This window comes from Drosophila innubila (assembly GCF_004354385.1).
Source record: "Drosophila innubila isolate TH190305 chromosome 2L unlocalized genomic scaffold, UK_Dinn_1.0 4_B_2L, whole genome shotgun sequence".
Lineage (NCBI taxonomy): Eukaryota > Metazoa > Arthropoda > Insecta > Diptera > Drosophilidae > Drosophila > Drosophila innubila.
Genome location: NW_022995372.1, coordinates 17,929,572 through 17,953,251, shown reverse-complemented (window position 1 = coordinate 17,953,251; position 23,680 = coordinate 17,929,572). Strand labels below are relative to the sequence as shown.

The window sequence follows — 23,680 nt, the reverse complement described above, 5'->3', positions numbered from 1 at the left end:
TTGGAAACTTCCCCGCCCGAGGGTTGACGAACTTCAAACCTTTCCTTTAATGAACACCATTGCTTAATCTAATTTCGAATTGAAAGTTAGCATCTAATTATTAATTTGTTGCAAAGTTATATCATTTTGCAAAAAATTATATTCACTGTTAAAACACTGTTGCTAAGTCTGGCAACTGAACGCTAAAAGTTTCGTCAAGTGATACTGCTTACAGCTTATCGACCGACCTCCACAAATTGCAGAGTATTGGTCGACCACCACCATTAATCGGTCGCCTATCGGTTCTCATGCGTCGAAAAATAAAGTAAATTAATAGTGCTATAAAAGTGATTAAAAAAATGCCTAATTCGTGCAATAAAGTGATGTGTATTAGGCGTACTTAAAGTTTAAACAAATGCCGTACGTGTTTTGTGTTTTATTTGCTGTTTTGCAAGTGTAGTGTTCAAGTTTCAGAGCGCCTTGCACATTTTTTTCAGCAGACGCATGAAAAATGGCGGCGTCTTCAGCTACGGCTGAATGTAAAGAAGAATGCAGAGATAAAGATGACGATGCATTAACTACAACGTTGCATACATGTGCAAATGATCCAGATTTTGCAGTAATATGTGCGTTTATGCAAAAATTTGCTAAAGATTTGGGCTTGGCATTGCCAAACTTTAAGCAATTGCAGGAGTGGTTGACAAACAACGATGAAGGTACGTACGTGTGTATGTACATATGTCCGTGCATACAAATCTATGCAACCGTGTGTGTGTGTACCACTGAGAGAGAGAGAGTGGCAGAGAGCGTTTGCTTGTTTGTATTATTGTTTGGTTTGGAGTAAAGCGGAGACCGAAAAAAATTTAAAAGAAAACAAAAACAAAAACAATCGCAACATTTAGATAACATACCTCACACACATACTTTTTACAGTGCCCGAATTGCGAGACCTGCACATTAAACTGTTGCGCAAGACGCGAAAAACGGTGCACGAGAAAAGCTGGGAATCGGCATTGAGCAAATTCTGTTTTGGCTACTCCGTGCAGGATGCCTGGGAGATTGAACGCTTTGGCTACCGCAACTCCAGTTTAAAGGTCAAACTTCGCATTTTACGCGTGAGTATAAAACAAAATTAAATCACGTTTATATTCCACATAACAACACTGTTCAAAATAATAACGCAACAAATAATGCATATCTTTAAAAAGTACCCAATTAATCTTTGTATTTGCTTCATTTCCCCATTAGGAACTTCTCGAAAGCCAATTTGAGCGTAATGCGAAATTTCGAGCTCATATCCTGACGGTGAATGCGAGTTCACTGCGCGCACAGCCAATTGGACGGGATCGTTTGGGCCATGCCTACTGGTTGACGCAGGATGGCGACTGCAATTTGAGGATCTATCAGGAGCATTTGGATGAAGAAATATGGCAGGTGGTGGCCACAAATCGAGATGAATTTGTGAATTTAATTGCACGCCTGCGTGGTAACGAAGTCGTCCTGCCCTCCAAAGACATCGGTGAGGCGGATGAGGATACTACAAGTAGCAGCAGTAGCAGCAACAATGCACAGCTGCCTCCCCCCGAGGAGCAGCAGCAGGATCAGGATGACGACTCACACGAAGCTAAAGTGCCCAATTTAAAGATTAAGCTGCGTACTCCCGATCAGCAACCGGAACAACAGGAATCAGAAGCCAAATCGAAGAAGGTGAAGGTGAGTATTTATTTACTTGGATTTTTATGTTGTTTTACTTGACGAATTTTTAATTGCAGCCACTGCTTATAACGCAAGCTAAACTCGGAGGATCGCCTGCTCCGGCGAAGAAAAGGCCGCTGGAAGAGGTGGACAGCAGTCCCACAGCGCTGTCGGCGGAGGAGCAGCAGAAGAAGCATCGACCAACGCTCCTGGACACGAAACGCATCAAGAAGCCCAGCCGATATGAGAGTACAAAATCCGAGGATGATAATGAGGCGGATTCGGAAGATTCCGAATTGGATGAAGGCGAGGAGGAGGAAGAGGAATCCCTTGATGGCGAAGAGGAATCACTCGACAGTGCTGCTGCCGACGAGGATGAAAATGAGCAAAAATTCAACGAAGAGGATGATAACGACGATGACGATGAAGTCGGCGAAGCTATCGAGGAGCCTACGCTAATAGTTCGTGGCCAGGGAGCAGGTCGAGAATGTCAGGCGACACCTGAAGAAGAACAATTCCTAAACACACTGGTAAACGATGAAGATTTGGATGCACTTGTGGGCGAGGTCATCGTTGAACCACTTTACTATGTGCATGGCTCAGGCAACGGCGTTGACTGTCTGGTGGGCAATGCCAAGGACGAATCTACCACGGAAGAATCCACATCTAAGCCAGAGCCCAAGGCTACATTCTTTTTCGGCGAGCCAGGATGCCTTAAACTCAGTCCCATCAAGCAGACACCAAAGCAGGAAACTAAACGCAGCATATTCGATAGCATAGGGAATGTAGAATCGGAGCGAGAGGCAAAGCCAGAGAAGACCAATGGCGAAAGTATCAAGGTGGAGGAGATGGAAAAGGAGACGACGTTGCTAAATGGAAATGAATCAACAGAAGAAGAAACAACCAAAAAATCCGAAGATTGCAATGAAGATGGCGAAAGTGCACAAGCAGTTGAAGAAAAGGCTCCAGAAATAGATCCGAAGGAGGAAATACCTGAAGCAAGGACTGAAGAGTCAAATGAAACAAAAGAAATCTCAAAAGAACAAATGGAAAAGCAGGAAAATCCCGCACCTAAATCTGAGGGTAACATTACACAAATCTGCAATGTGAAGGTGATAGAAACTAGTGAGGAAAGTGCGAAAGAAAGCATAAAAACAGAGGCAAAAAAGGATGAAGACAAAGTAGAAAATATAGCTGAAAAAGACGAAAATGTCCAGGATGTAAGCCAGCATCAGGCTGAGAATGAAACTATCAAAGAAGAAACTGATAAACTCGCTGAGAAAACAGTTGAAAAAAGTAAAAAAACGGTAGCGATTGAAGAAAAAAGCTCAAAACAACAACCAGAAACGATTGTTAATGAAGAGAAAGAGGTTGAAAACACTGCTAAATCGGTTGAAAATGAAGATATATGTTCTACATCAAAGACAACTGCAATAAAATCGGTCATTAATGAGAAAGTAGATTCAAACGGCGCGGCAAACGGCGCTGCAACTGATAGACACATTGTTAACGCATGCAGCCATAAAGGCGAAACGGTTGAAACGGTTCAAGCGGCTAATGCAACGCCTACAACTCTTCCAGAGCCGGTTACGGTTAACAAGTTGATAGACTCGGTCAAAAAACCCTTGCCTAGCACCTCAAAGATCGACGATAATCGAAAACCAACCTCTGAAGCTTCCAATGAAAAAAATATTAAGGAAAAACGAAATGACGCATCCAAGTCACAAGCAACTCCTGAAAATGATGGTAAGAAAGTAATACTGCTACCAAATCGGAAACGTCGTTTAACTGACTTTACTGCTCCAAGTCCACGTCATTCCACGTCAGAAAGCGAAGTTGATGCTTATGCCGAACTGCAACCGGAGGAGGAGCAACAGCAGCTGGTGGATGACAACGATGATGACTTGGATGTGGGAGGTAAACGTATTAAAATGCGCCCGAAGATCACCAATGTGGAGGTGCGTCGGAAAGTAGAAGCACAAAAGACTCAAATCGAGGAGACAACATCTTCCAGCGGTGAGGAAGATGCACGAAGTCGCCGTAAGATTATTGCGCCCAAGCGGCACCTGGAAAAGCCCAATCCAGTTAGAACGAAACCAACACTAGCTGAAATTATTGAAAAGAAATTGAAAAAGACGCCAGAAAAGCCAACGGAGCAACTGGCAGAGTCGTCAGCTATAGAAGTCACTCCTCCAGTGGTTGAAAAGGCTGAACCTGTGCCCTTTACACCGCCCAAAAAGTCGCCTATTACAAAGCCCCTGAAAAAGAACCTGCTCACCCAAATTCGCCAGGAAGAAAGCGACGAGGATGCAACACCCAGAAAACGCACGACCAGCGAAACTGTCGTTGCATCCCTTCCAGGTCCTCAGCCAGTCGGAGTAGAGTCGTCGCAGCAACGCAAACGGCGAAGCAGCGAAGAGGGCAAGGAGTCTAAGGAGGCAAACGTCAACGAGGAACCTCCTGCAGTCAGCGAGAAGCTGAAGCGCAATAATGACCAGGTGGAAGAGGAATCAGTGTCTATTCAGCAAATCGAGCGGGAGAAAACGCCAATTGAACAGAAGACGTCACCACTCAAGCGGGAATCCTTGCCAGTCGAGGAGAAAATGCCTCCAGTTAAACAGGAGGCGGAACAGATCAAACCAGCGACGCCGCCTCCCGTTAAAGTGGAGGAGTCTCGGCAGGTCAAGGAGTCAACTCCGCCACCAGTTAAAGAAGAAGCGACACCGCCAGCTGAATGTCCGGGACGACGCTCTGGGCGTCGGGGAGGTGCTGCTGTAGTCCATACGGAGCTGCCACAACCAAAACGCACCAGGGGTGGCATTAAGGATAAACCTAGCGTCGAGAGCAAGCCACAGATTCAAGAGGATCCACTTAAAAGCGAGGAGGAGCATCAAGATGAGGAGGAGGAAAAGGAGAAACCAGTTAACCCAGTCAAACCTGCAGCTAAAACAAATTCACCAATCAAGGAGGAAACAAAGAGCGAACCGACGGAACCACCAAAGAGAGAAGAATCCAAGGGGGTATCAGCAAAAGCAGCAATAACACCTGCAACTCCTGGAGTTGGACGTGGTCGTGGTCCGCGAAAGAAGCGTGAAGTGGACACTACCAACATCATCGATACAAACGACTCGGAAACGCCAGTGCGTCAATCGCGACGCATAGCACAACAGAAAATCAAAGAGGAGGCGGAGCGACGAAAACTGGAGGAGGTGGCACTGCGTACCATGAAGCAGCAGTTCAAGAAGAAGAAGAAGGCCGAAATGGAAGCTGATCCCACCGTGCTGGAACCCTCGGGCGAATCAGAATCCGTCGAGTCGGCCAGCGAAGCTGAAGAGACAAAGAAAAAGATCAAAAAGAAATGTCCAGGTAAAGATGGTTGGTCGTCCGACTCCGAGGAGCAGGTTGAAAGCGAAGAGGAGGAAGAAGAGCCCCCACACTACGATACTGATCCTGGCTCACCACTTTTCAAATCCGATCATGAATTCTCACCCGAATCGGAGCTGGAAGATGACTCTCAGGTCGTGCCCATGAAACGTGCTCGCACGCTTCGCAAGGAAAACGCCGATGAGAGCGAAGAGGCAGATGCGGATGAAGCGTGCCAAAAGTGTGGCAAATCCGATCATCCCGAATGGATTCTACTTTGCGATACGCCGGACTGTAATAAAGGTTATCACTGCTCTTGTCTCAGTCCCGTGCTCTTCTACATACCCGAGGGCGACTGGCACTGTCCGCCCTGTCAGCAAGAGCAGCTCATCGCCGCCCTGGAGCAGCAGTTGCAGCACTTCGATGACATGTTTGCCCGCAAGCAACAGGAGAAGCTTTTAGCTGAGGAAGCTGAGGTTAGCAAGAACATTTCATGCATTTATTTATATACTGAAGCAATTAGAGAAACGACTCATTTAACTGGTTTTTTGACATTTTTTTCACAATTTTATTTATTTTGCAGCGTGTGGCAGAAGCTGCAGCAGCTGCACGAACCGCCAGCGAGCTGGAGGAACGTTCAATTCAGAATGCCCGCAAGAAAGATGATGCTGAAGATGGTGACGATGATGATGAGGACAACGATGATGAGGACGATGACGATGCGTCCAGCAAAGCAAATAAACGCAGCAAGGCGGACAAAATAAAACGGAGACGAGGAGATGGACGCAGTAATAGAAGAGCAGCTAAGCGAGGAACGCGGCGACGTCGCGGAGGCAAGGATGATGGATCAGAAAGTGGCAGCAGTGGCACAAAGAGTGGTAAGCAATCGGGCGGAGGTGGAGCACGCTCTGTCAGCTCCAGCAGCAGTGGAAGCAGCAGCAGCAGCAGCTTCTCGGACTCGGATGATGAGCCCATTTACAAGCTACGTAAGCGGAGACAAATCAATGTGAGTTATCGTCTGAATGAATACGATGATCTGATCAATTCGGCGCTTAAGAAGGAGATGGATGAGGTGGCCGGTGCTGGGAATCTTGGCAGGGGCAAGGACATCAGCACCATTATCGAAGCGGACAAGGAGAAGACGCGTCGCGAGGAGGGAGAACAGCCAGAGGACGAGGGCGGGGAGAAGGAGAAAACGAAGCAGGACAAGGCGGAGAAATTGCCACGAGACTCAGTGGACAAGTCAAGCAATGACGATGACAGCCAAGAGGACGAGTACGACGACGACGATCAGCCTATAAAGGCATCAAAGAAATTAAAGATCAAAGCAGCGCCTCCCGCTAAAAAGAAGGCACGCAAATTAACCACACTCGATGTCAGCTCTGAGGAGGATCATGGCAGCGATGAGGACTTTAAAACGTCCAGTTTCTCCGACGAAGACAGTTCACAGTCTGCGTCGGATGATTCGGACTCTAGCCTGGAGGTTTATCGTCGTCCTGGACGTGGCAAGAAGCAGCGCAAGGCGGCGAGACGTGCGGCACGTGAACGACGCAAGGATCGCAAATTTGTGGTTGAGGAGAGCGATGAGAGTGAAGAGGAGCAGAAGAAACGCTCCAAGGCCGGCAAATCAAAAAAGAAACGAAAAGAGGATTCCGATTATACGGAAACCGAAACGGACGACGACGACGACAACGGCTCCGAGCTAACCGAGAACATGGACAGTGCCGATCTTTGCGATGACACGACCAGCGAGAGCGATGATGGCGGCTGGCATCCATCCAAGCGCAAGAAGGCAGCCGCCAAGAAAGCATCCTCGGCCATTGCACGCAAATCACCAAAATTGAAGAAGCCAGTGACGAAGAAACCCAAACAGTTGGAGTACTCGGACGATGACATCAGCGAAAGCGAGGAGGAAGATGAGGAGGACGACGACGATGAGCAAATAGGCGCCAATGGTGTGCCTTTGTCCGGCAAGGGATCTGGCAAACAACCGCGCTCGCAGCCATTAAAGAAGACGACAAACACATCGACGACGTCATCGTCATCATCAGCGCAGTCAGCTGGCAAGGGAAAGGGCAAGGGCAAAGGCAAGTCTGGTGGTGGTGGCAGCAGCAAGAAGAAGAAGAGGCCGGCATCCTCTGATGATGGTGGTGCTGGCGGAGGAGGTGGAGGTGGTTCCGATGAACGAACCCGCACACGTGGACGTCGTTATGCGTACATTGAGGACTTTGACGATGACAGCTCCGACGGTGGCATCAAACCAGGCGTACAGCGTCCGGATACGCCGCCCGAGGAGCGTCAGAAATTCATACAAAAACAGGAGGAGATCAAGCGCATGTTGGCCGAAAAGAATGCTGAGGGAGCCAAGCTGGCAGCCACGCCTCGTCTCACGCCCATCAAGGGAGCAACTGCAGCTGGTGCATTGCAGGAGAAGCGTACACCCAATAAAGTGGGAGCCACACCTGGAGCCGGGGATTCATTGTCAACGGTTCCATTGTCCGTTATACGTCAGGCCAAGGTGCTGGATATTGACTATTTGCAGCGCAAGGGTGAGGCTGTCGATGATTTGGACGATGTGGATGAATCGGAGCTAGATGATGCCGAACTGCCAGATGATTTGCCCGACGATATGGAGGATGCCATAGCGCGCATGGTGGAGGAGGAGGAACAATTCACGGCGGCAGCTGCTGCACGGGAGCTGCCCGCACCGGATGATGTGCTACGCACCACGCCCGCCAAATCCAAAGCGCCCAAACACTTGCCAACGACACCGGAGCAGTTGCCCAGTGCGTCGGGCTTGCAGGAGCCGATGCGAAAGCGTTTGCCGATGCCCACAATGCATCCGCCACTGTTGCGTCATCAGTTTCCTGGACATGGCTCAGCCGGAGCACTTCCAGCTTCATTGTTACCTCCACCGCCAGGTCAACAGCAGCAGCAACAGCCTCCACCGGGCATGCATCCCATGCTGCAGCGTCATCTGGCACCGCCTCCACAGGCCATGCAGCTCCTCCAGAATGCGCTTTCCGCTCCGTTGGGTCAGCCATTAAGTCGAGCCAACTATCCGCCGCCGCCACAGCAACAACAGCTTCCGGCCATGCAGCGACTGCCCTTGGGCATGTCCATGCCGGCTGCGGCTGCACACCTCATGCAGGCCGCCGCTGCAGCTGCTGCAGTGCGTCCGCCGCCTCCGCAACCCGATCCCAAGCCGCGTGGACGTCGAAAAAAGGTCACACCACTGCGGGATCAGCTGCAGAAGCAGCAAACCGCAGCTGCCGTCACCGCCGCCACATCCAGTTCCGTGGGCAGCGATAAGTCAACGCCACCTGGCAAGGCGCCGCCGGCACAGCTCTTCAAGCCACATGAAGATGCACCTGTTGCCGTCTCCCAGCCCTCTGTAATCACTCGCATGCCGATACCTTCGCTGCTGCCTCCCGCACATGTACGCGGTGCTCCGCCACCACCTGGAGGTGGGATGTATCCGAGCAGTGCGGAACTAGCACGTTTCTATGGTCAGCCGCTGCCGCCCAGCTCTGCGTTGCGACCCACTTACGGTGCACCGCCACCGCTGCGTGGGGCACCACCCACGTCCTCAGCCGGTGGAGCAGTTGGCAGTGTGCCCAATTCGCGCCCACCGCCCTATCTGCACGGACCGGAGCATCACGGCGGCCCACCTCCACCGCCCGGCTCCTTGGCTGGCGTCTATGGCGCTGGACCGCCACCAGCTCGTCACGCCCCTCCGCATCTGAATCCCTACAGGTGAGTTGATTACCCCAATGAGATGAATGAAACACTAACACTGCAATCCTTTCCTAGAACACCCCCCATATATGGCAATCCCAACTATCCTCCACGTGTGCCGCAACCTGGTGCACCCAATATGCGACCCGGCGCAGTGGACTATGCAGCTGGAGCACGTGAGTAAACATTAAGACAAAGCCACATCCTCATGATACCCTCGCAAAAAGTATTTATATTCTTGATCAGTACAACGAGCTGGGTCGATATAACCATGTCCGTCTGCTTCTAGCAAACCAATAATTTAATACGAAATAAAGTTCACAAAATAAGCGTTTAGTTTGCTCTAATGCAGCCTGACTCAGTTTGGTATAAATCGTAACAATCGGTCGAAAATTTTGAATTAGTGTAAGCAAATGATTTGTTTTCATAGGTATCTTAAACAAACAAATAAACCCCCTGACAAAAGGTTGCTAAAATATAACTACTGTATCATATAGGAACATATAGGTCTTAGATTAATTTCAGGGTTTTGCAGGGGAATCAAATAATTTGTTTCTTTCTTACCTTTTATTTCTGTCGTGTATATTTTTGAAATTCCACTTTCTTTATTTTAGGCGGTTATCCACCATATGGCTATTATCCACCACCTCTAACGACACCACCCGCGCATGCGTCTGCACCGAGTTCAGTGATTGTCAGTGCGCTGCCTCCACCGCCTGTCACACCTATAAATCATACAGTTTCCGCATTAACGCGCGGCAAGTCTCCAGCTCCTCCGGCGCCAGCTCCCGTCCCAGTTTCAGTTCCGGTTACATCTGCAGCTCCGGTAGTAAACGTAAACGTAGCACCACCACAACAACAACAACCACCACCAACACAACCGGCTCCACACACACCAGCAAATGCAAGTGCAAGCACAACGGAAATGCCGAAATCATCCGTGATAACCAGCAAGAAACTAATTACACTGGAGGCCTACTCCAATACCAAGTCTCCGCTGGCTGTTGTTGGTGATTCAACAGCGGATTCACCAGCCGCCATTGCGGAGGAGGATTCCAGCTCGGCACATGGGAATAGCAGCAATGCGGCAACTGGGAACAGTGTCGGTGGTGGCGTTGGGGAATTTAGTGGCTTGGTTAGCTACTTCAGCTCTCAGCAGGATGATTACGACACATAACAAACGCCGCCGTCAGCCGCAAGCTTGTATATAATGTAGTTGATCTATATATAGGAATGTATATGTGTAGAGTAAACCGAATCTTATTGAAAATTTCAGTCCACACACACACTTACATACGATCGCAACGGAAAAAGTGCATATATTATAGATTTATTCAAGAGAATGAATTTATGCAAGGATGTCAAATTTATTTAAATGTTTTAAATTAAATATACATATTTTATTTATTTTAAGTTTAGGATTTTATTTTTGTGAACGTATTCTCTATGTGCTCCTAGAGTCGCTTCAACAGCAACTGCAACAATTTAAGTATTTTAGTTTAATTATAATTGTAAAGTACGAAAGTTGGATAGCTCTATATGTTCGATCGATATGTTAACGTTAGCCGATATCAACCGAACTCGATATCAATTAGACGGATTGCAACAATATAATGATAATAATTTATATATATATATATATACCTTTACACACACACTACCCTCTATAATATATATTTATAGAAACCTAACGTAAACTAAACTATAAATGCATATTATAAACAGTTAATGAAACTATATATAACAAAATGGGCTAATTGACGTATACTTAAAATACAAATGAAATTAAAAAAGAATCAAACCAGCAAATAAAACTACTTAATATTAGTTGAATAAAAATAAAAAATATTTGTTTTTTTTTGAGCCGTCGAGTCTTCAAGATAACTAATTCTCTTCATATTATTAAGTAATAGGTTTATTAATGCAACTAATTAGTAATTTTGATATTATACATTTTCTTGTTAGGTTAAGGTTTTTGATTTTTGTTTGTTTCTTATCTCCTTTCGTTGCAAATCTCTTGCATATGCTAAAATTCGCAAATAGTCGTAGATAACAGTATTAATTATAAAGAGCTCGTGTTATGGATAAACAACTACGTATGCAACGTGTTTATATTTGCATAAGTCATAATATCGTTTGCTAATCAGCTTTCAATTTGGCCCAAATGTATGTAACAAGTTGACTATGGATCTATTGAATCTATTGAATGCACGGGCTAGCCAATGCAAATTATCTAATTAGGTCACAAAACAGCGAAACCTTATGAAATTAACAATTGAATTGGTATCGAATAGATGATTTAAACATTTTATTCCTTGGCGGCAGAGTAATTAATTTAAAAATTTATGAAATTCGCCATTTATTGAAGAAAATTTAAAGGTCTTGGTTAAAAGATGGAGTATAATATAATAATGGAGTATAACACACAAGTTTTTGATAACCTAAATTTATTGTTTGCTTTGTAATGTAGTTGTTTTCAAAAAGTTGTGGTAGAAGAAAAAAACATTAGCATCAAAATTGGAAAATTCAATTTGTTTCTATTACTATGCATTTTGGCCTTACACTTTTGCATAAGTAAAGTGATTTCGTAAAACTCGATGTATTACTTACTAATATATCGACACCTCGATTCTTTTTAAGTAGATTTTATATATTTTGATATAAAACTCGATTCAAATTTTTGATATAAATTACTAATTTTTTAGTGCAACAATTTAAAAATGAACAGAAAAAGCATTACAATCAATAGTGTCCAAAGTAGGCTACAAAATCCTTTTTCCTATTATATGTGCTTCGAAAATGTATTTTATAGCCTACTGCATCCTATTTTTCTACACTGATTTAAACTAATAGATATGCAATTAAGATCTTAACTTCAAAATGATAATCTCCGCTTCTGATCCCTTTGACATACATTTCCTGTGTCGCTTTGACCAAGTTTCAATGTCATTGTATTTCTTTTGATAATCCTCAGTGGGGAATTGGTAAAAGCAGCAAAAGATTTGCATAATTTTGTATCAATTTTTATGGCACTTGGATTTTATAACACTTCAATATCTCCATTCTCCATATATGCACATATACGTACATATATATACGTACATACGAATGTATATAAAGTTGGCATCATGCAATGTCCATTATAAAAGGGTTGCCCCTTACCTTTCCATAATTAAGAGACCTTTGTGTATTTACTAATTTAATTTTTTATTTTGTATATAAATTTATTAGCTAAAAATCTCAACAGAAACTTTGCATAATAACAACAAATAATCAACAACAAAGAGACAAAGGCCGTTTATTAATTTAACAAACGACTTCGCCCTGATGAATGGATGAAGATGACCACTTAGAAACGGAAACGCCTGGCTGGCACATTGTATTCGTATCCACTGGACTCGACAGCGGGGGCAGAGTAGACTGGACCGGGAGCAGGTGCTGAGTAGATGGGAGCAGGGGCTGGGGCGGGAAAGTCCTGCACAGGTGGCAGATACTCTGGAGCGGGGTGGGAAGGAGCAGAGTACACTGGTGCGGGGGCAGGAGCAGAGTAGACTGGGGCGGGAGCGGGAGCGGAGTAAACTGGGGCGGGAGCGGGAATTTCTTGTGTAGGGGGAAGGTACTCAGGAGCTGGCTGAACTGGAGCAGGTGCGCTGTACTCGGGAGCGTGGTACTCAGGAGCGGGAGCGTGGTACTCAGGAGCGGGAGCGTGGTACTCAGGAGCAGGGGCAGAGTAGACTGGAGCTGGAGCAGGGGCAGAGTACACTGGAGCTGGGGCAGGAGCAGGAATGTCCTGAACAGGCGGCAGATACTCTGGAGCTGGGGCAGGTGCACTGTATTCAGGAGCTGGCGCCGAGTAGACTGGAGCTGGTGCTGGAGCCGAGTAGACTGGAGCTGGAGCTGGAGCCGAGTAGACTGGAGCTGGAGCGGGAGCAGAATAGACTGGAGCTGGTGCTGGAGCGGGGATATCCTGCACGGGAGGTAGGTACTCAGGTGCTGGAGCAGGAGCAGGGGCAGAGTAAATAGGAGCTGGTGCAGGAGCAGAGTAAACTGGACCTGGAGCTGGTGCTGAGTAGGAATGGCTCTGAACAGGGACAGCTGCCGAACGGATGTCAATGTCAAACGATGGCGTTGGCTTATCGTATGAGTAACCGTTGCCTCCGCCCAGATTTAGATGCGAGACATCAGCCGAAACGGCAGCAATGGCAAACACAGCCAAAACGAAGAATTTCTGCAAAAAAAAATGCAGAAACGATTATAAAAGAGGCGATTATAAAAATCCGTGGAGCGATGATCCATGTGAGATTAACGACCAGTTAATTGACAGGCCAATGTTAAAGGTAAATAAATGTAAGGTCAATTCCAAGTATCTTGATGGATGTGATATGTGGTCAAGTTGTAGTTGTGGTTGCAGATGTACTTGTTGTTGTCGATATTGTTGCTTACCATTGTTGTTGATATTGTTGTTACTAAGGTTGTAAAGATTCGTTGGATTTGGTTTGACCAAGTGCCTGACGCTGAATGATGACAACCTGCAGATGCGACGCCATTTATATACCCCAAAAAAATATTGAAGACACTCGACTTGTGTCTGTTGGTTGAGTTCAGGTTGAGATTGAATCTTCCTCTCTATCTTTCACTCATTCGCTTGCACGTTCAGCCTCTCACGCTCACTCTCTGTCGCTCTCTCTCGCTCTAACGCTTATCAACGGCGACTGCGCAGCCGAAGTCAGTTGAAGGTTTTGCAATGTCAATAGGGCGCGCATCAGCATTGCGGTAGTCGACACGCCAACGCATTAGCATATCAACACACACAAATTTATATCTGAAAGATACACAAAAAAAATTAATTAAAAAAAAATAAAGTATAAAAATATTTAATATATAAATAAATTAAATGATTTAAAGATTAAACTACAGCTAAAAACCTATATAAATATCATAAGAATCTGAGTGTGAATATACAAAAAAAAAGTATATTTTAATTTACACCTACATAAATCACAAGATATTTTAGGGGGCCACAGTAAGGGCAAATGTCAAAGTTTGTTAGCCCATTTCACGCATATTAATGTATGGCTTAAGCATTTATTGGCCAGCAATTAGCGTGTTTTAAGCCATAATGCTAATGGTTAAACGCTGCGTGCTTGGCTTGTCCAGCTCAAGGATAACCAAGTCAGGCCATTCCATCATTAAATTAATTTCAGGCTGTTATGTAGACAACATTTGGTCTTTATACACTGTAATATTGTTTATTTTAATTGTTATTTAAGTAATTTACAAGTTTCATTTTTCTTTAAAAGCATTTTATTATTTTTGGCGACTTTTACCCAATCGTTGCATTAGTTGGCGTTTATTTTTGTCTTTCTCTTATTTATTTTATTTTATTTTTATTTTTTTTTTGTTGGCTCGAACACCTTTTTCTTTTCTTTTGGTTTGTGTCTGGTTTGGGAGCATTATAGTATTGTTGCCATGGGGCGACCTTCAGACGGCCGACAAAACCTGATTAATTTGCTTGTATTTAAGGCGATGCCAATCAATGCATATTGGTTAATGTTTAATACATGCAATTTGGATGGCATGTTTCACTTAAAACCTTACGACTTAAAACAAAATCAATCCGACCAAAAACGCATTTGCTTAGCCTAGTTTGAAGCCCTTGTCTAGTGTATTGTTGACCTGGCCACGCATCGGGCGTCTATTTTAAAGCCGTTTTAATTATGACTCTCAATTCATCATAGCCACAGACGTAGCCAGAGGTAAAAACATCATAAACAACAACAACAACATTTGCAAAACGATCATCTTTAAATTGGTTGTCTGGCCATCTGTAATTAACCAATTATAAGTCATAGGAAAATACAAAACACGACAGCCCTTTGAGGTAGGCTTCGTCTTAACTATCTGCAGTTAATAAATATAACTGGTTTTATATATTATTTACTGTCTCAAATTGTCTATTCACATTGTCCAGAATTATCTAATACATATATCTATGATAAAGACGCTGAAACTCCTAGAGCTGAACAATAAGCTTGCCCAATAAATATTTAGAGCAAGAGAAGCGGCAACTTGAAAGTGAATTTATTGATTTAACTGATACTAATTAGTGTAGATTACTAAGCTAAACTGCTATTATGTTCGTCTGTCTATGTAAAAAGCTTTATCATCGTCAAATGTTGCAGAAAGAGCATTAAAAGCTCAAGCTTTCAGCATTCAAAATCTTCGCGCTCAGTAACTCAAGTTCAAGCGCTTTACAGCACTGTAATACTGTTTAGTATTTCCTTGGTCTGGCAGCACTAAAAGTAAGCACTTTTTTGCAAATGGGGCAGCATTACTCTTTGAGCCGTTAAATTTTGTGTTGATGAACTTTAAAACAAACAAATATGAATTTATTGAAACTTAAGAGTGTGCAATTGGACTTCACCAGACGAGATCGATGTCGGAATTTAGAACCAAGGACTACAAAATAAAATGCTTTTAAGCAACAACAAAGGCTGGATCGGCGCTACCGCACTGTACTATTTTTAGTACGTAGCTAGTCAAAAAAGTATTTTTCGAAATTAATAATCTTTTCTTTTTTTAACATGTTTTGAAAAGAAAAATATACATAAAAGTCTTGCAAAAGAAATTGTGCAGATTTTGGATTTTGTCAAAGCACTTTATTGACATACTGTACTTGATTATATTAAACAACACATGCTGTGTTCAATTTATCGCAAATGATTCAATGTTAAATATACTCTACATATCACACAGTCTGACAGTTGTTCGGTTTGTCGCTGGATTATACTATCTGACAGTGTGTCATCTTAGGGACAGACTTTCATAAGTTTCTCTGGTCTGCTAGATGCCTTATTCTCTTAGATTAGCTTTTGTGGTGACAAGAGTGAGTTCTTCTCTGTTGTTTGACTGCCACGCAGCTTAAAAGTTGGGCTGTTTTTGGGTTTTCTTACCAACAACTAAAGATAATCTGTTGATGTTTTCGGCTTAACATTTTTTTTAATTTGGTTTAATCATCATTTGAACAAATTTAAGAGACTTAGTATGCCAGTTGTTCCACTTAATACCAGGATCATTGATTTTAGTTGCATTTTTATCATATATTCCGTTAAGATTGCTATAGATAAGTAAATAAAGAATCAGTTATTTTTTAGATAAACCTGACATTCGAAATATTTACCTGGTATAACAACTATGAAACCACCAGCCGGATTTATATCCTTTGGCACAAGTATTACTATTGCGATCTGGAGTCGAGAATTTCATATTCTTATGTGGGTCCATTGAGTCTTGAGCGTCTCCAGAATAAGTACCAAGCGATTTTATCTCATACAAATCCTTCTCGTCGCCAATGAAAAATTTATTATATCGGGCATATCGGACTTGGTTTTCAAAGTCCCGCATATAAATGTACAACTCGTGGTTTTGCGATTTAGTTATTAGGTGCAGCTTCTCAAGTCCAATAAAAAACTCTCCACGTAGGTCACCAAATCCCTGACGATAATCTGTCCAGTTTCTATTAAAGTTCTCAGATCCATCTTTACGGCGCTGAATGACAGTCCATCCAGATCCAGCTAAGCTCGAATCACAAGGTACAGAAAAGGCCTCCATACCAGGAACTTTTATCTCATAAACATCACTTAATTTACCGATGCAGCTCGTGGCTAGACAGCTGTCCAATTTAACTGCATATTCCTTATTTTTTTCCCTAAGTTGAGATTGTAATTCATCTTTTAAAGTAATCATTCTGTTCTTATCTATAATTTCATTTTTAGTCTTTTCAGAAGCTAAAAGCTGTTGTGTCAATTGTAAGTCTTTATTCCTTATGGACTCCTCACAGATTCCAAGCTTGTGGAAAATTTCATTCTTACTCTGTTCAGATGCTAGAAGTTGAAGGTCTTTATTTTTCTCGGTTTCTTCATAGATTTGAAGCTTATTTATTGTTTCGTTCATACTCTTTTCTGAATATAGGAACTGTTTTGCCAATTGAAGGTCTTTACTTTTAATTTTTTCCTCACAGATTCCAAGCTTAAGTAAAATCTCATTCTTACTATTTTCAGATGCTAGAAGTTGAAGGTCTTTATTCTTTACTGTCACTTCATAAATTGTAAGATTTTCAATAGTTTCGTTCTTACTCTTTTCTGAATTAAGGATCTGTTGTGCCAATTGAAGGTCTTTATTCTTTATTGTCTCTTCATATATTCCAACCTTTGCCTGCAAATCTGCTAACTGTTTCTCTAAATTCTTTAAAGTATTGTTTTGTTTTAGAATTAATTGATCTTTCACCTGTAAGCTGACTGTATGCTCTAGTAGAGGTTGTACTATATTAAAACAGTATGCATAGCACTGTCCCTCCATTTCTTTAATAATCTCGAAGCTCTGAGAAAAATATTTTAGTATTATTTTCAACATCCGCATTTGCAAAATGTAACTCACAGATTTTGACTCAACGCTTCTGATCGTCGTAGGCTCTTCAGATTCATTATTCGATTTTATTGGCACAGAAACGAATAAAATAATTACATTTATTAAAATTATTTGCTTTTTAATACACATTTCTGCGATCTTTGCACAATCAACTATAATTTCAACTGAATCTGGCTGAGCTCGGGTCTTCTATATATAAGCGTTTACTTATCAGTGGAATTATAAAAGAGAATAACTTGAGAGCGCCCGCTGCAGCGCTCTGTGATAATTATTTCATGAGTTGCAAGTACATATTTGTAGAAAAGACTAAGTAATTTGTATACTATATATGATAATATTATTTACTATAGAAATTATGTAGTAGTAGTGATTTAAAATGCAAATGCATATAAAATAAACTTGTATTAAATTGAAAGACACAAAAAACTTTTCATTTAATTTAAAATAACATAAAGTAAATTTATCTAAATTTTTTTAATTTCAACTTGTTTTTTGAAACCTATAAATTAATATTATTAAATTTTTCCAATATTGCACAGTGATAAATAGCAAGGACCAAGGCTTGGCAATACGGCCATTTTCAAGATATTGAAAATTCTATCACCAGTTAGAGTATTGCTGATATACTTTTTGTACTCTGTAGATTTTATTAGAAAAACTATACTATTAACGAAAACATGTATAAAGTGAAGCTTGCTTTAGAAAAATTCAATAGATATTCTATAAAAAATTAATTGGTATTAACATTTAGCTCCATCTTAAAATAAGCTTGGTCTAAATATTATATCGGTTTATCAAAAACGCTTGGGTATACGAGTGTATGAAGTAAAATCAATTACATGTTTGAAGTCAATTTTCTACATTTAACTAATTATAATAAGTAAGTATTTCAGTGTGTCATCCCACAGAAACATTCGGTTTACTAAATTCATCGTTGGACTGATATTGAAGCTGGAACAGAATAATGATAACACTCAATCATCAAATGTATTGTCGTCTCCAGGAAAAAATATTTCACTATCCTCGAGAAATTGAGCCAAACTCTTAGCAACGTATACTCCAAAGATGATCCCAGGAAAAATGGTTGCCGCAAGCCCCAGAATATAGTATTTATCACGATCTGGTTTTGGGTTAATTCCTCCAGTTGAATTATTATTAATCCTTCTTATGGACCATGGGTAAACTCGACGGCTCGTAAGAATTCTATACATTTATATCTACTTAGCCAATAGTTTCATCTTTTAGAAACATGATTTTTAAAAAACTGCAAAATTTGCTAATATTATTTCTGTATTTTCTGAAATTTAAATTTAACATACTGACGCAAATAGCAAAACTTTCTCCATACTCAAATTGTTTAAGCAACACGCACTCAATTCAAGAACTCATTGCGCATGTCTCTCTGTCTAACGGTTCCGAACACCGAACCAGCTTTATATGGCACTTCCGTTCTGAACTCAAATATTTGCCGGCTGTCCGACCATCTGTCCAACTGTCCAAGCTTCACCGAGCCAATTGTGTGTCTACATCGTACCCGTCTCTTCCTCTCCAATTTTTAAGTATAATGCATTTTGTCTGCATTCTTAGTACTTGTACTTTATATCCATAATACCTATTTGACCTGCACTTGCAGTAGTTTCTATGTGTGTGTGCTTGAGTGCCTGTTTAACGGTGCGTCACTTGCACTCGAAACTCAATCTGAGTTAACTAATCACCGTTCATTAAAGTCTATCTTAATTGTCACATCTCTAGCTTTATTCTTACTTTTTAAATATTTCAAGAATTAGAAACAATTTTTGTTCTAATTTATTTTTATTACTATTATCAATTAATCTTGTAAAAAATGAACAATTTTAGTACTTATTAAAATGTATGCATTTAGAATTAAATATACACACGAGTATATGTAATTTTATTTCTTGCCAAAATGTCCCGTTTTATAAGAAACATCTTAGCTAAAATCTTTTCAAAAATCGAATCTAACAAAATACAATTTTCATTGGAAGATGTAAGGTAAAACGATGTTTTATACTTAGCTTTTCAAAATTCATGAATCATTAGTACAATGAGGATCACAAGATAAATTTTCTAATTGCTGTTTGTTGATGATCCAGATCCATTAGCACAGCATAAACTGAGGGGTACTCAGCAATAAAATTTGCTTCCTTTTGTGGAATTGTTGTGCCACACTGCTCTCATATGAACCCTATTATTTTTATTGACCATCCACTTTAACCTAATTTCTTACTTGCACCCTTTACAACATACATTTTTTCTGGGTTTGTTTGCTGCCACTTTTCCAAAGGGCATTTTGGGCAAGTTCGTTGCCTAAGTCTTTCGTTGAGCGCAATTGCCACAACAAGAGTTGCACTTAAGTAGATTCCGCTTCCGTTTGCCATTTCGCACGTACAGGATTCTCGCACATTTTTATGACCCAGGATCAAGACTTGGCCCAGACTGGTAAATATTTGAAAACAGCCGACGGAAATCCCAAGCAGTAAATACACATGTTGAGAGTGCACTGTAATTAGTAGGATTTTTCCAAGGAACTAGCAGTTAATCCCGATGCGTTAGAGAAGCTCACGCAGCGGTTGCAGTGACGATCAGGTAACCAATGTTGATTTCGCCGCAAGTTTGAGTCAGTCTCTCGAAGCCGTCATTAAAATGCAAGTCAACGGCGTTGCGCTCAAACGTCTTGCCGGCAAACTGATAGACCCGCAAAGCTTTCAGTATGTTTTCAACTGTGGCGCGTTGTGGACGTTGAAGCTGCCCCGAGAGCTAGAAAAGCGTAGGTAGTGTGTATATAAAATGAGTATGCGTTTGTGTATGGCTGTGTGTGTGTGTGTGTGTGAAAGCCGTTAAGAAGTCTGGCACTAGCATTGAGTAAGCCAACGAACGAGCGAACAAGCCAGCTAGAGACAAGTCTGAAAGAAGAAAAAAAATTAAATAAAATCTGTAAAACGGGCACGTCGCGCTATTTTATTTTCATCTCTTTTGTCGTACTTTTCTACCTATCTAACTATGTATTGGCCACTCTGTGGCTCTCTACCTTCTTTCGGCCTGCGTTTTGCCTTTTCTGCTGGCGTGTCTTGTGGTCTCAGTCTCTGTATATACATGTGTATGTGTGTGTGTGTGTGTGTGTTGCGGTGTTGACTGAAACTTCAGGTGCAGTCGCGTTGAATTTCTTGAACAAGTTTTAGTCAGAGTTTGGCCTTCGTCTGGCATGGTACAGTATACGCATTGGAATCGTCGTCGAATCTTCGATCAGACCCTAAAATAATAATTGACAGTGTCAGTGCTTGTGTGTGTCTCTCTCTATAAGCCGCTCAAACTGGATTTTTATACAATTGTTTGTGCACTACTTACGTGTCGTTGTGTTTGTGTTTGCCAAAGGATTTGTGTATAAAGTTTTTTCGCCAATCAAAACGCGTGCAGCTCTGCAAAGAAAAATTGGCAATCAAAATTAATTTTAAGTGTTTTACATGCAGTAAAAACTAAGTTGGATATTAAAAAAAGGAACAACAAGTGAAATTGTGAAGTTAAAGCACCAAACAAAATATTCATATAAATATAATTAAATATTATGGAAAACATAATAAAATACTTTTGAATATTGAAGAAAATTTTAATTGATTAAATTGAATTTATAAATTGTAAGGCAAATTTTGTTGTAGAAATTTAAGAAATTAATGGCAGAAAGGAATAACAATTCATTAAACATATTATAAAATAATATTTATAAAAAACGAAGGAAGAATTTTAGTATATTTTAGCTGAAGAGGAAATACATTTACTATTATTTATCTGAACTGTCTTCTTCTTATGTGTAAACATTAATCTAGCTGTTCATCGCCATTGATCTTAGGTTTTGTCCAAGTTTATCCAAGAAAGTTAGCTGAACCTTAAATATACAGCTATCCGCTGCTGTTGTTGTGGTTGTCGTTCTTTTTGTACCACTCCATTAACTTGTCTCTGGCTTTTGCACTTTACGTTAACTGACATTAGAATACGTACGAGCACAACTTATATTCATACCAACTTCGCATGCCAGCTGCGCATTTACGCTCCCATTAACCAGGTAGAAATTATATACGGGAAACAGGGGAACAGGTACAACAACAAGTGTTTTGCGCAATGACCAAAGAAATCGAGGTAATAAAGAGAAAAAAATAAAACAGTAGCAAGTATAAAGTATATATAAAAAATACTTACAATACTTTGCAAAATTGCAGCGTGTGGTTACAGCTCTGAATTTGCCAAATAGGAGAGTTGGGGCAAGTTTGTGGCCTAAGTCTTTTGTTTGAGTAAAGTACAGAAAAATCCGAAATCTCATGAAGAATACTCTAGACTCGCCCCCAACCAATATTCCTTTTAATTAACATAAATATTTTTCTTAGATTTCTTTTACAAAACTGTTCCCATTGCCGTCTTAAGGTCTTAACGCATTCAGAAAACGTGCTTAGCCTCGTCAAGCGGCTCAGGTGCTTGTTTCTGCATGCATAATTAATAGGCCGCTAGCCCAACCCATTAAAATATCATAGAACATTGCATAAACATGTTCGTTTCATAAATTTCATATATTTTTGTGTCGCGTTGAAATCTGATTTTCGTATTTTTTTTTTAATACTTTCGACGTAACCTAACTCAATCGAACTCTTAACTATCTCTCTGCAGTGCAACAACGTTGGCCTTGTGCATTGAGAAACTACAAGCACATACAAATATATTGATTAGTAAATATATAAAAGTTAACTTAAAGCTGCCATAAACATCGAAACAACAACAAAATACTTACATACTTAGTTATAAAGAGACCACAGTTTACAGTGGTAGACTGTGTTGCATACGAAACGGGAAGACTTCAAGGATAACCAGCTGACATGCCACATAAATTGGATTATTGAAAAGCAGATCGCGATACATAAAATCAACTTATACATATTCTTTGTGTATAAAGGCTGCATATAAACAGAGGTGAGTTGCATATGATAATAAGTTACTTAAGTAACGGGCATCTAAAGGGTATACAAAGTACAAGAGAATATTACGAATATAAAGTTTATCTTACCTGAGTCGATTTTAAAACCGGTGTGCAAAGTTTATGTAGAATATAACATTTTGAAAATAAAATGTATCTTTAGTGAGAATTTTATTAATATCTGACTTTCGGGCATCTTAAAAGTATTTAAAAAAAAAATGCATGCAACTTTAAATTTTCCAAAAATTAATAGTTTTGTTGAAATAAATTAATGGGAGAAAATTTTTTTGACTGCGAAAATGGAAATCTCTGACGGTTGTTTTTAAAAACAATTGTCAATAAAATCTCTAAAGTTGTGTTTGGAACAGTCAGAATATTTCGAAGTACATTTAAAGATATGATGCTGTATCTCACCTAAACATTTGAAAATGTTCAATCAGTTGAGATCATAGCTCTTTGTTGGTAGAATCACTCGATAGGATAGCTTGCGGCTGACATCATGCCTCAAAGTTCAGTTAAACTTATCAAAAATTCCACTTTAAGCCGCGCCTTTGGGTATACTCATTGCGCAAAAATGCGATTATGCATCGTTATTGATAAACAAAAGCTACAACTATACATTTATATATGTATTCGATATAATCATAATAAGTGTACAAATGGCACGCTTTCATTTTGCCAAGCGACTAACATTAAAATTGATTGTGTATCAGCTGCCACTTTAATTGTGTTTAAGTAATTGATTGATTGATTCACGATTAAGGCAGTGAGTGAAAGAGATGTAAGACTAGCTTGGCTGCAGTCAGATATGGCGTATACAAGATGCCGGGGAGAAGTCCGTATAAGTAGCACAACGGCAATCAACATGAAAGAACAATTTCTTTTACTTTCTATATAGCAAAACAAAAGCGCCGACTGTCTGACGTTTCAGTGCGTTAGTCTGTCAGTTTGTCAGTCTCACGTTCGTTTGTCACATTTATTCAATAAAGGCCAAGTCAACTTCCAAGTGGAGACTCAAAAAGCGAGAGCGCTGCGCTACAAAGAGTTAACCTCAATTATTTTTATATTTTTTTTTTTTCAAGACGCACTCGCCGCGTATTGTTGCTTAACACCAAACAGAAAACAATAACAAAAAGTTTCTTGTTGTTGTTATTTTTACCATAGAAAATTTCACTAACTGGAAGTGAAAAGCAGAACAAATGACGTGCGAGCTTTTTGTTGCTCTGACTCCCTCGCACCTCGTCTGTGGGATCTGTAAACAAAACGAAAAAAATCGGAAACTTTTGGCAAGCATTTTTATAAGCTGAGTTCATATTTGATTCAGGTAAACAAACCCGTTCGTGGTTTCTTAAGCACGACAATTTATAGATGAGTTCTGCTTAATAATTTAGACAAATGAATAAATGAAATTTTTCAAGTTGCGGTTATAAACCAGTGGAACTTGTTTTAGCCCGTGTTTTATGGGCAATGTTTTAATGATTAGTCATAATTTGTATATAA

The 23,680-nt window shown here is 41.0% G+C and overlaps 3 protein-coding genes across 3 annotated transcripts; 1 reads left to right on the top strand and 2 right to left on the bottom strand.

Annotated features, from left to right (window-relative positions):
* Window positions 1–272: 272 nt before the first annotated feature.
* Window positions 273–10,568, top strand: LOC117782198 (microtubule-associated protein futsch). The gene is made up of 7 exons (XM_034619206.1): window positions 273–695; window positions 913–1,094; window positions 1,228–1,692; window positions 1,752–5,513; window positions 5,621–8,793; window positions 8,851–8,951; window positions 9,390–10,568. Exons 1-7 carry the CDS (start codon window positions 491–493, stop codon window positions 9,950–9,952), a joined length of 8,451 nt encoding a protein of 2,816 aa, XP_034475097.1. The 5' UTR covers window positions 273–490; the 3' UTR covers window positions 9,953–10,568.
* Window positions 10,569–11,965: 1,397 nt separating this feature from the next.
* LOC117782197 (leucine-rich repeat extensin-like protein 3) lies at window positions 11,966–13,278 on the bottom strand. Its single transcript, XM_034619205.1, has 2 exons — window positions 13,219–13,278; window positions 11,966–13,003 (listed from the first exon to the last, which is right to left on the bottom strand). The coding sequence occupies exons 1-2, from the start codon at window positions 13,219–13,221 to the stop codon at window positions 12,125–12,127; spliced, it is 882 nt and encodes a 293-aa protein (XP_034475096.1). The 5' UTR covers window positions 13,222–13,278; the 3' UTR covers window positions 11,966–12,124.
* Window positions 13,279–15,754: 2,476 nt separating this feature from the next.
* Window positions 15,755–16,444, bottom strand: LOC117780813 (fibrinogen-like protein 1). Its single transcript, XM_034617479.1, has 2 exons — window positions 15,956–16,444; window positions 15,755–15,892 (listed from the first exon to the last, which is right to left on the bottom strand). The coding sequence occupies exons 1-2, from the start codon at window positions 16,384–16,386 to the stop codon at window positions 15,775–15,777; spliced, it is 549 nt and encodes a 182-aa protein (XP_034473370.1). The 5' UTR covers window positions 16,387–16,444; the 3' UTR covers window positions 15,755–15,774.
* Between the last annotated feature and the right edge of the window lie 7,236 nt (window positions 16,445–23,680).